At 40.9% G+C, this 13,416-nt stretch overlaps 1 protein-coding gene across 1 annotated transcript in view; it reads left to right on the top strand.

Moving 5' to 3' along the window:
• The window catches only part of LOC129328520 (contactin-4), a 418,707-nt gene that overhangs the window by 277,134 nt on the left and 128,157 nt on the right, over positions 1-13,416 (top strand). The window contains exon 10 of the mRNA XM_054977634.1: positions 7,381-7,531. Coding sequence (XP_054833609.1) covers positions 7,381-7,531 — 151 coding nt within the window. The remainder of the gene's footprint in view (positions 1-7,380; positions 7,532-13,416) is intronic.

Genomic DNA, 13,416 nt, shown 5'->3' with positions numbered 1-13,416 from the left:
TTTGCTGTTAGATGGGAGCATGTTTTGTTGGGGTTGTGCTACTGTTCTTTAGCATCAGTGATTATAGTGGTTATCCTGTGAAAGCTTGCTGGGTGACCTTGGGCTACTCTATTTTAAGCTAACACATGAAGCTGCCTTATACTGCATCAGACTATTGCCCAATAAATCAGTATTGTCCGCTCATACTAGGAGTGGCTCTGCAGGGTCTCAAGTAGAGGTCTTGCTCATCACACTACCTGATTCTCTGAACTGGAGATGCTAGGGCTTGAATCTGGGACCTTCTGCATGCCAAACACATGCTCTTCCTCGCAACCACTGCCCATCCCCTAAACTACCTCACAAGGTTGTTGTGAATGAAGAGAAATGGAGAAGGGAGTATGTTGCATGCCATTTCGAGTCCTCATTTGGGGAGAAAAGTAGGATATAAATACTAAATAAATTGAAGTTTAATCTTTGCAGACAAGAGGAGTTAAGTCACTTGAAGTGCAGTTCTGTGCAGTGTTGTACCCTTCCAAGTCCACTTACTCTGTTTAGGATTGTAAGGTGGGCCATCTGGCCTGGTAATACCTATTGTGACTGACACTGGCTTTCCAAGGTCTCAGAAAGAGACTTTTCTTTCTCATCTTTCTTCCTTTTATCTGGAGATGTAGTAGGAGCTGAGTGTGGGAACTTCTGCACATTTTCCCCACTGTACTAGTAACCCAAGCATTTCATTTCAAGTTTACTGTAAATAATGTAGGAGCGATTCGACAATATAATGTAGCCTTCGACAATATAATGTAGGCGCAATTAAAATCTCTATGATAATGTTTATAATTATACATTTCTTGGAGATTTTCATATAATATAGTTAGAAATTCACATGGAAGAGAGTTTAAACAATAAAACTCTGGACTTGGTGCAGTAAAATAATTGAACACTGATAAGAGACATGTACTGAGCATGTGTATTCAAAGAACAGGCTTTTCTAAAATCAGATTTATCTATGGACTGTCATAAAGAAGTGGGGACAAATAAGACTTGTTCAGTGTGCGCAAAAGTAGTTCATGCCATTGAGCTTCATGGGGCTTGAGCCTAGAGCCAACTAGAACCATCAGAGCTGCCTGATTTCAGGGACAGGTGAAATCACCTCCCTTAAGATGGCAAACGGAAGAAGGGCACTCTGGGCCAAGCTACACATGATGAATGACACTTGAACGGCAAGTGGATTGAGTGGAGGGCAAGTGAACAGGGAGAAATACACTTGCTGTTCAAGTGTCATTCGTCATGTGTAGCTTGGCCCTCTGCCTGAATTGATCAAGTGCGAGTTGCAGAGAACGGTTGACTGAAGGATCCAGTAAGAGATTTGCTGCTTTCAGGCTGAGACTTTCAGGCTGAGCAACTTTTCTGTAATGTGAAGATTGTGCTATGTTGTGCTATGACATATGCTTGTTTGACCTCATACCGTGTCACTTATGCACTCTGTCTCCTGGCCACTCTTGACCGTACTCCTGCCTTGGACTTCCTCTCCATGGATCCTGACCTTCCCTGATGCTGATTCTGTGGTGCCCTGCTAGTACTCTGGCTTGACTTTATATGCTTCTATCTTCCTTAACTTGTTACTTGCCTCCACACTTGACACGTGCTATCATTTTGCAAGATTCTTACAGCAGCTTTGGATTTATATCTGAACTCATTACTGGCTAAAGATTGCAGTCTTCACTGAACTACAGTTCAAAGAATGTCGGAGAAATGCCTACGACAAGTATGCTCATTCCTGTCTTACTCTTGCATCAGTAGCTGGTCTAGGAATAAGCATCTTACCATGCTGTTGCTGTTTTTCTTATCTCTCAGCTTTGCTTTCACTTTATCTGCAGAATTTTTTCTTGCTGTTCTCTTTGAGTACTGTCATAATCAAAGAGCAAGGATGCTGAACACCATGTTTGCTTTCGCATTAAGTTTACCTGCAGAAATTCCTCTCAGCCAACCATCACTCACTGTAAAAAGAGCTTTGTGATGGGTGATGGCCTTGATCCATGCCATGCATGTGAACAAGTGACTAAAAGAAACAGGGACAGAGGGCTTCTATTCTGTATTTTAGCATAGGAAGAATTAATCTCTCTACAGTTTCTAACCTTGGGTTGTGCCCTAACCTGGCACTGGAGGTGAAACCAAAGCCACAGGGAGCAGTGGTTCCTTCAGCAGAATGAAAGGTTTACCTCTGTGTGAAATATGAAAGCAGTAAAAGTGAATGTGTAAAGAAGTTACCATGATGCTCAACTGTACTCGGCTTCCAAGAAGGTGAAACTAAAGTGCTGTGCCAGAATCTCCCTTTTAGGGCTCACTGCTTTTCATTTCTAAATTCAGTGGTACACTTGCTATCTCTGCTATCATCTTGAACAACAAAAAGGATGATTTTTTTCCCAAATGTACAGTTAATATTTCCCATATAAAGTGTAGTTGCTGGAGAGCATACTAAGGATGTTCTGTACAGTGTCTGCCCATGTCCTATAATACTACTTTTCTCCAAGCTCTACACCATTATGTTTGACTCTCAAGCTGCCAAACACCTAGGATACCCAAAGTGAGGCAAGACATTCTGCTGACAGCTTTTAATGAAAATTGTGTGTTTCCCATCCCATTCAAAGGAAATTTGCCCTACGAACAGCAAAGGATGGAAAGAGATGGTCTAAAGTGGTGGTTCCCAAACTATTCACTGGGTCTGGCATATGCTTTGAAAAAATTATGGCCCACATTGGATGCCTTCATCATGCTATGCCCACCAAAGAAAAAGCACTGAGGCAATGTATGACATCGTCTGAACAGTAGTGATAATCACCAGGATTGTCCAATACAGTCCACCCTGCACCTGACAGACATCACAGAAGCCTCACGGTTATCCAGAAAGCATAGTTCCATCCCTGAGCCCTAGCTGGTAGGAGGATGCAGGATGAGTGTGACTGAAAAGCAATATACATTTGCCATGAAAAGCAATATGACTTGTCTATCCTATAAATATCTGCCTATAGTTAGAGTAATTATATGATTTATTTAGTCTAACAATTTTGGGGAGTGCTGGTCTAAGGTATCCTATAGCTTTGCAGGTCCAGTTCTTATGAGATAGATCAAAATGAGTAGCTGTGTTAGTCTGTCTATAGCAGGAGAAAAGAGCAAGAGTCCAGTAGCATCTATAAGACTAACAAAATTAGTGGTAGGGTATGAGCTTTTGTGAGTCACAGTTCACTTTGGCTCACGAAAGCTCATAGCCTACCACAAATTAAGTTAGTCTTATAGGTGCTACTGGACTCTTGCTCTTTTCTACAGTTCTTATGACTCCCTTGGCCAAAGAACCCCACGAGGAAGCTTCACAAGACTGTGTCAGATCTAATCTTAATCAAACAGGCTCACGACGACCCACTTCCTTTTTCCTCAGAAGGCAAAGGGTTTCAGGCAAGTTTTAAAGTCTTCATCGTGTGTAGCTACAGCAGCAAAGGGAGCTTCCTTTCTGCAGCAAGTCGCTGCTATGCCAAGAGACTTTAAAATGAACATGGAATGAATAGATGTCCTCAATGTATTGGAAATGAAACATGAAGCTGAGGCTTTGCTGTCCAGTGAATACTGTGGGGAAGAGGGCTGCTATAATTAGTACGGTCTTTAATTAGTGCACACATCCAATAATATACTCCACTTCACTGAACTGAGCAGCTATATCCTGTACTATGAAGTACTGTCATCTGCCTTTTGCTGATAATGTTTAATGCAGGCAAGAAAATGGCTTTATTATCATTTTTCTCTGTGACGTTTCCCTCTCCCATTGTTCAAAAGCCTTATGTTTGCCACTTCATGTTCAGTCACCACCATGCAATCCGCATTATGTTTACAACATAGAAAAATGAACCTGATGAGAAACAAAATAAAATAAAAAAGTGAAAACGGGGGAGGGGCCTAGGGAGATGAGGGCAGCAGGTTGCTTACCCCCTGAGCGTTGTGGGTTGTGTTGAAGCCAAATTAATTAAAAATCCCCTGTTTGAAGACAATTTTTAATTAATCTGGATTCAGCGTAACTCACAGCCCAAGTGTGCATTCCCCCACTCGGCTAGGTGAGTAGGGCTGAGGGGTGACAGGTGGAGGCTGGGTCCCCCCCCCCAGGCATGGGAGTTGCAAGCCTAGTTCTGCAAGTAGCAGGTAGGGTTCTATTATAGCTCTCTTTGATCAGCCCTGACATTGTTGCCCTCGGTGATCTTTCTTCACTCACCATTTTTGTCGCCAGAACATTTCAGGCATAGAATATAAACTGTACTTCCTCCTCACTCCTCCATTCATGTCACCTAGATATTCATTTGAGGGAACACATTTTCTGCTTCTTTCCAAAGCCTCTCAGTGGGCCCTGTCATTCATATGTTGACAAGACTGTGTTATCTTTCCTTCTCAACACTTGTGCAGATGATATAGTCCCTTTCTGTTGCCTGACCCTTCCTTTCTCTCATGTAGCATCAGGTCCTTAGTCCTTTGCCTGCCTGCCTGCTGCAGGGTAGCAGATGTTCCTACCCTAAAATGTCACCGGAAATAAACTTTTTTAATGTGCTAATGCAGTAGAAAGTGCTGTCTACAAACTCCTTCCTTACCGACTGACATATGGCTATTCTGTTGTGAGGATAGTTCAGGCATAAAGATGATTAAAGTGACAGAGTATACATGCTAGGTGACTGTGGAAGAAGTGGCACAAGGGAATTAGCAGATATATCCAAGAGTTTATAGATTGGGTCACTCAGTTATACCAAATGTCCGTAGAGCCAGGACAGATGGGAAAAAAGGAAGTGTGCAATCTGCCTAGTTTGGTTGAAAGAATGGATGACATTAAAGAACAAGAAACTATTAGCCCTAGAGGGATATAAAAAAATATTTGGATGGCACGCATATTTATGGCATGACAAAGTAAAGGTCAACTCGATGTTCCTGCATCACTTTGTTCGGAGAAGTCTATACATAATCTGGAAGAAGTACAGAATTTATCTACAAGAAGGAACCCCTTTGTGGGTGGTTCCATATGAGGTGATAGACCCGAGAGTTGTTGATAATGAACAACAATGTTTAACGTATAAAGAAATAACTAAAACTGAAGCATCCAAACTTAGAATAAAGACACAAGAGGAACTATCACCTAACTACGATTGGTTCCAGTATAGACAGATCAGAGACTTATATAATTCGGACTCTGTAAAGGGAGGTATACGAATAGAGAATTCGGAACTAGAGCAGACCCTTCTTAAAGAAGATAAGAAAAGAATATCCAAGGTATACCAAGTACTGTTGAAGTGGTATACCGAGGATGAGATAGTTAAAACACAAATGGTGAAATGGGCTATAAACTTTAATAAAGAAATAACAATGGAGGCATGGGAATACTTGTGGAAAACTACAATGAAGACAACGACATGTATTAATATCAAAGAGAACATTCATAAAATGATCTATCGTTGGTACATGACACCAAAGAAGATTGCGCTAGGGAATTTGAATACTTCTAATAAATGCTGGAAATGTAAGAAGCATGAGGGCTCCCTCTATCATATGTGGTGGTCGTGTGAGGTAGCCAGGCAGTACTGGGGGGAAATAATAAGAGAAATGAGTGAAATTTTACAATTTCAAATTAATAAGAACCCAGAACTCCTGCTACTGAACTTGGGAATGGAGGGAATTCCAGCCCAACACAGGACGTTGATATTTTATATGACAGCAGCAGCTAGACTTTTGTATGCGCAAAAATGGAAAGTACAAGAAGTGCCAACTATTGAAGATTGGACTTACAAATTGCTGTATATGGCTGAAATGGACAAGATGACAAGAAAATTGAGAGATCTGGACTCAGGGCAGTTCAACACAGACTGGGAGAAGCTGAAACAATACCTGGAGAAGAAATGGGAGGTGGGAGGAAAACTGTGGCAGTTTGAGAACTACTGAAGTATTGAAGTAGAGGGGGGAGACTTTACCGGGGGGAGAAGAGATAAATGTGAATTAATAAGCAGTCAGATTAATAGATTGACATATATATAGATATATATAGGTTAACAAACAGAACATAGAGAAAATAATTAATTATAAGGACTAAATATAAGGAGCGATTAACTAACAATATTTTCTTTTTTTTTCTGACAAGTTTTGTACCAAACTGAATGTCTGAAGATATAGATGGGTCAAATTGATTGACTACGTGAGGAGAGATATATAGAACTATTATAAAAAGATAGAATGAGTAATATATATAGAGAATAAGTCAAATTGTTTGATATAAACGAATGTATGATCTATATGGTTTATGATATATAGAAATACCTGAAATTGAAAAATTGGGATAAATTGTTTATCTAAGATAGAAACAAAGGCTTACAGTTTGGGCATATAATGTTAAAAATAGTTAAGGATGTACTGCTTAGAATAATGGAGAATATATATTTGTTTTAGATAGAGGAAGCTAATAAAAGTAAGGGAAAGGGGACAAAGGGTTGGAAAGCTGTTGGAAGTCAACAAAAAGGGGGGGGAAAGGGAGGGGGTTAGAGATGAAAAAATTGGGGAAAATTGAATGTAAATGTGGAAATAATGGATTCTAACCCAATAAAAATTTTTCAAAAAAAAAAGGAAAAAAGGAAGTGCCACACACAATGCATAATTCATGAAAATTACAGGTGTGAGATATGAAGTTGAATCCAGCCTTCTGCCTGCTGCTTCCTCTGAAAAGCCTCTCGGCAGGTCAGGAGAGCCTGTGGTTCATTTTGCAAACAAAATGAACCACAGTATGAGGTGCTGCAACTATAAGAGGGAATCAGGAAAAATTGCTTCCTTGTCTCTCTTCTGCTAACATAATCCACCAGTTGAATTGTGAGAAGGGTGTGATTTTACCTGCTTCCCTCTCCCTGCAGCTCTACATATTGTGGTCCATTTTGTTTCTTCCAAAACAAACTTCAGGGTGCTTAGGGGAAAGAGCTCTTTTATATCAGTCGCCACAGAAAGATAAGGGTTTGCTTCCTGTGTGGCTACAGAGACAAATTTCCAACCCCAGAGATGATAGCAAATCTGTCTTTGTCCTAGCAGAGGATGCACATTAGTGGGCACCAGCGTCCACTTGGCAACACATTGGGAGTAACTGAATTTAAGTATACAGGAAAGTTCATATAAGTCTAGAGATAGATTTTTGCGGCATCATTGAAATTATAGTTTATAAGAGATATGATACTGTTTTGGTTTTGTTTATTAAGCATCACTGTAGTGGTATGATGAAATACAATTGTGTGCTCTTTGTATGATCAAGAGACAATGCAAATGAGTATTCAACAGTTTTTTTAAAAAAAAAAGTTTTATGATAGTTGTGGTTGATTCTAAGACATCTTCCATGTTGTCTTTCAGCTGTGGGTCCAGATTTTTCCAAAAACTTCTTGAAAAGATTAACTCTTGTAAAAGTTGGTGGTGAAGTAACCATCGAGTGTAAGCCTAAAGCTTCTCCAAGACCCACCTTTACTTGGAAGAAAGGAAAAGAGATCCTAAGAGAAAATGAGAGGTAATAGCCAAAAATAACTATTGGTTTTCACTGCTGAAGTTATTAATACTTTCCGCGAAAATTGCTTGAAAATAAATGTGAAAAGAGCAAGTGTTCAGCCTAGGCAAAGGAAGCCAATATTGATTCCTGCACTTGCTACACTCAGTTACATTACCCTGCCCTTTCCAGTATTTTAAAGAGCAATACTTCATTCTGAATTGCTTTAAAAGAGCAGTTATCAAAATCCTCTTCCCAGATGACCCTGGAAGCTGCTGTTGATTACTTTTTGGTAATCTTTATGTGTCCTGTTAAGCAGAAGTATTTTAGTAATCAACTGGTCAAGTGTAATGTTGTTTTGCAACTGCTCAAAATAGGTAGGATGGTTAGATTTAGGTAGCATACACAAAAAAGAAGTACTGCGGTTAATCTAGTCTATATGCTGGAACATGGTTTCTAAGGATGCATCTGTGCATTTTCATCATACAGGCAGATAGTGGTATTAAGAGCTAAGTTGCAACTAAGAGTAAACTTTTAGACTATGTGAAATTTTGTTTAAATTATTCTGCACCATGGAATACTGAAACCTTATGATTTTTATTGTAAAAGAGAAGAATAATATTAGAATTCTGATAGTAAAGGGTTGTTCACATGTGGATAGCAAAATCCACATAGCAGGGCCAGTCATAGCTACTGTTTAGTGTTCTGGAAATCTTGAGGAACCCCCAGGTTTACAAAAAAAAATCTATTTTTTTTTAATGAGCTGTAACAACGTTCCCCAATTTAGTGGAAAGAAAAACCCTAGTTGGAGTTTGGCTATCAGTGCTATTGTGGTCCCTCAATTTCATTCTTATTAACCAGTATACACAGTTGAGGGAATTTAATAGCTGAACAATTTAGTGAATTGAACTATGTAGTAACTAGAGATAGGCACAAATCGAATTACAACCCCAAAAAAACGCATGAACTAGGCCGGTTCGTGGTTCATGAACCAGTGGTTTGTGAAAGCTCGTTAAAGGGCCTTGCAAGCTGCAGGGTCCTTTAAACAGCCCAAACCCCAGCCCCCGCCCCAGCCCCACACTTACCTTGCCCTGCAGGCCCGCTCCGTCCTCCCCTTCCTCCCGGGATGGGAAGGCCACGTTTGGCCTCTTCTGCCACTCTGTGGGCCCCACAGGGCGGTGGAGGAGGCCGAAAATGGCATTCCCGCCCCTCAAATGGCGGCCGCGGTGGCCATTTTAGGGGCAAGAAGGCCGTTTTTGGCTTCCTTCGCCACCGTGTGGGCGTGCAGGGTGGCAGTTTAAAGGACCCTGCCGCTTGCAAGTGGCAGGTCCCTTTAAACTTTCAGCTGGTAGGTGGTGAGGGGGGATCCCCCCCGCTGAATGCCAGCTGATAGTTTAAAGGGACCTGACACTTGCAAGGCAGGAAAGGGCCCTTTAAACTGTCAAATACCCTGGAAAGGGGCATTTAAACCCCACGAACCACAAATCACGAACTGGTTTGTAAACTTGAGCCAGTCCGTGCCAGCTTGTGGTTCCTGGTTCATGAAAATCCACAAACCACGAACCTCATGGTTCGGTTTTTTGTGGTTCATGCCCATCTCTAGTAGTAATTTTTTTTTCTCACAGTGCGATCTGGTTGATTTAGATAATCCCAAAGCTGATCAAGAAAACTGATATTGATGGAAGACAGTATACCTCTGTCAAATAGGAAGAAAATAGGCTCATAATAAGGAGAAGAAAAGAGATAATAGTAAGGTTTTCCTTTAAAGAATTCTTTTAAAGTTCCCTTCTTATCCATTCCTAACTTTGCTGCCTTTTACCGGCCAGTGTCAAGGGAGGGGGGAGAAGAGCTTAGAGGGGCAAGGTGAAAAAATACACGAGACAACCATGATGGAGTTAAAGGAGGCCACAACTTTATTGATTTACAGCTTATGGAGCATTGGCACCACATAGGGCACAGATCTGAGCACTGGCTGACCCTTTTGCCATCCAATGAACCACCATGCCCCCTTAGACCCCTACTGAGGGGAAGAAACCATGGGATGACAGTAGTTAGCGGGATAGTATGTGGGTGTACACCCCTGTGTGGATCATCCCCTGCCACCTGGGAGTGAGGCGGACCTGACAGCCCCCCAAGCTGTGCATGCACCTGCCATGCTGCACTCCCCAGCATCTCCATAGTAGGGAAACTGAGCTCATGGGCTCTGTTTCCCCCCATATGGATCGGTACTCAATGCCCAACCACCTGCTCCACTCAAACGTTATGACGAAAGGGAGGGCTGGGTGGGATACAGGCCATGAGCCATGTTGAAGGGCGGGGCCCACCTCCTTTTACAGCTCTCCCTGTGAGGTGGACCTGAGAGGAGACTGTGCCTCCCAGATCTGCAGCCCTCTCCCCACCCTGGCCAGTCTGCTCTGATTGGCCTACCACAGTTTGAATCTGGGCGGCGAGGATTGCCCCGCTGCCACAGGGAACCCTTGCCACCCTCCAAAATGGTGGCCACCATGCTGTCCTGCTCTCCACCCCCATATCCACACATACGCCCCGCAGCCCGCAACTGAGCCGCCAGTTAAATCTGTGGGCTGGCATTTCTGGCAGATTTGATGCTGTCAAATTCCCATATGTAACAAGAAGTGGAAGTTCTCCATAATACTTGAAAATCTTCAAGTCCATTCATGTATATGTTCAAGATGTTTTCCTGAAATGAACACTTCAGCCAAAGTTGCTATGGTCTATTGCTGAAAATTATTCTTCAGAAAGGAACATCCTTTATATGTTTACATGAAAGGAAGTCCCTCTGATGCATCAAGACTTACTTCCCTATAAGTGGGACTTGCTGTCCAGTAAGTGTGTTTAGGATTGCTCCCTTAGAGATATTCAGAATATGGCTAACTAGATATGTTTCACAGAAAACTTGCCTGAATCTTTTTTTTTTTGAAAACATACAATGGATTGTCATATTGGGAACGAATATCTAGAGGAGGCAATAACATGAATTTTATTGTGCTGCTGGGAATCTTCCTCTGGAGGCTCCACAGATGGTATAACGGAACCAAGTGTGATGTTAGATGCTTGCCCAGAAGGCAGAGCCTTTCCTGAAAAGGGAGTTTTATTGCTTTGCATTTTCTATTAGTCTCATGAAGCAGTTAACTGTATACTGCACCCTTAATGAATAACCTGCCCTGAAGGTATCTCTTACTGGTGTTTGAAAGCTATACAATTTCATTATTAGGAATTTTGCCCTAGGGTACAATTACGTTATTGCAATCATTAAAGGTACTTCATCTCCATAATAATGGAAATCCTCTCTTGGAGGTATAACTGCATCAAAGTAAGACTCACTCCAGAAGGTAAATTATGTATCGCTATGGAATATATTTAGATATATTATATATTACAAATTCAGCTCAGGAAATAAAGAGAGCTACCTCATAGCTGATGATCCAGAGTTCATTATCACTTTTTGTGATTTCATGAATATAAATGCCCACTGTTTCCTTCAAGAGCATATCTTCTCATACATAATATGAGATATAGGTATTCAAACATACCAGATCCCTTTTCTTAAACTACAACAACGCTCTATGGTACTGCTTTCAGGAGAAATACTATCTGGAACCCATCTGGAAGCTGGTCTTTTTTTGTAGTTCTGAGGTCTGGTTCCACTGTAACTTTATCTACTATTGAAAAAAAATAGGGTACTTGTAATGCACCATCAACAGAGTAAGTCTGGGGACTTTCTAGTACGTACAGTAGAAGCAGAAATTGTGATTTTTTAAAATTGATTGATACTGAATTTTATAATGTTGTTTTTAAGACTATGATGTAAGTGGCTTTGGGATATTAAGGTAGAGCAGGAAATGAATGCTTTTATATAAAATAAAAATCCACTGGTATTCACATATCGACACAAATAATTTTTTTTCCACTTGGAAAAAATAAAATATATAAAACAGCATTATAATGTACTTTTTGGCATCTGAAATCATACGTATGAGTTAGATCAATGATAATGGTGCCTCTGTGATGGAGTACCAAGTCATTCAGATTGACTTTCAGGATTTTGTTTTGTGCTGCCAGTGCCCCACCCTACCCTGGTCAGGAATAATTGCATTTCTCTTCTTGCTATCATTTAATATTAAATTGGGTATCTGTTCTTTTGAGGACAAGAATTTACTGTTTGTATGTAAAAACTTTATTGGGTAAGCAGATAGTTGAATCACTCAAATGTGAACTTTTAAGATGATTCAGTATTACCAGCAAACATGCAGAAATAAATGACCATAGCCGATATGGGGGGGGGGGGGTTGCTCCTAGAGAACATTGCAAAAAAATGCCTCTGAAGCAGACTTAGCTTCAGTTGAAACTTCTTTGTACAAGCGCAGGCAAGTGAAAAATGTTGTCTTCATTTTCAGAATATCCAGCTGTGCATTATGTAGTGGAAATGACAAGACCCCATGCTAAGTCTTGCCTCAACACTGCCATTCATCTTTTCTTCCTTCTTACATCACATATTTTCTCTTGAGCCCTAGAGTTTGCTGTCAATTATCTTCTTTACCGCTTGCATCAAAACCATTGTTTCATCTTGTCCAAACTAATTCATTCTCATAAAATAATGGTTGTTTAAAAATATACTCTGAAAGAGTCTCTCATTTCCTTATATTTCTCATTCGAACTTACCTGCCAGACATGTTCTTCGGGTACAACAAAAAGAATGAGAAGAATGAAAAAAGTTTCTCCTATTATTGCTCATCTTTAACTTTACACTTAGTACTATTTCTTCTGTTCTTTCCTACAGCGCATGTTTTGTTTTTGTTTGACATTTTTTTAAAGCATAAAGGATTTCTCCCTCCCTAGTTTGCAGCAAATATTTCAAAAGTGACCCAATAAAGGATCTGGGGCTTCTAGTGGACCATAAGCTTAATATGAGCCAGTAGCATATGACAGTAAAAAGGTTTAATGCATCTTTAGGCTGCATTCACAAAAGTGTAGTGCTGAGGTCACACAAGGTATTGGTGTCATTGTACACTGCCTTGATTAGTCCTCTCTTGGACTACTGCTTCAGTTTTTGGCCCCACAGTTTAGGAAGGATGTTGATAAGCTGGAATGAGCCCAATATAAGGCAGCAAAGCTGTGGAGGGCTTTGAAGACATGTCCTATGAGGAGATACTGATGGAGTTGGGAGTCTCATTGGAGAAGAGATGCTTGCAAGGGGATCTGATTGCTGCCTTCCAGTATCTAAAAGATTGTCATGGTGAGGATGGGGGGGGGGGGATATGTTCTCAGTTGTGTGGGATGACAGCAATCAGACTAATATATTTATTTATTTTATTTATTTATTGCATTTCTAGACCGCCCTCCCTGTCAGACGGGCTCAGGGCTGTGTAACAACATACGATTTATAACATACATTTTAAAAACAATAAAAATATTATAAATAAACATTAAAACACTATTCCACATACAATTAAATTCCTCGATTGGCGGAATAAATATTAAAATACAGCATTTTAGGGACAGGGCTTGGCTCTTACATCATGCCCTGTGCCATACTTATGAGCTCCTGCATGGGTGGTAGACAGTCTTCAGTGGTATGACTGGTGAGAGGACAGCCTAGCCCCCAACAAATGCCTGGCAGAACATCTCCGTCTTGCAGGCCCGGCGGAAAGATAACAAATCCCGTTGGGCCCTAGTTTCCTCAGACAGAGAGTTCTACCAGGTCGGAGCCAGGACCGAAAAGACCCTGGCTCTGGTAGAGACCAGATGGACCTCCCTGGGGCCAGGGACCATCAGATATAAACTACAGCAAAGGAGGTTTAGATTAAATTTGAAGCCGAATCTCCTGATGGTGCAATGTGTTCAACTCTGGAACAGCTCTCTTTGTTATTGGAGGTTTTTAAACATCCCCT

Source organism: Eublepharis macularius, chromosome 4, assembly GCF_028583425.1.
Source record: "Eublepharis macularius isolate TG4126 chromosome 4, MPM_Emac_v1.0, whole genome shotgun sequence".
NCBI lineage: Eukaryota > Metazoa > Chordata > Lepidosauria > Squamata > Eublepharidae > Eublepharis > Eublepharis macularius.
The sequence above is the reverse complement of the archived record's forward strand: the minus strand, read 5'-3'. Positions and strand labels throughout refer to the sequence as shown.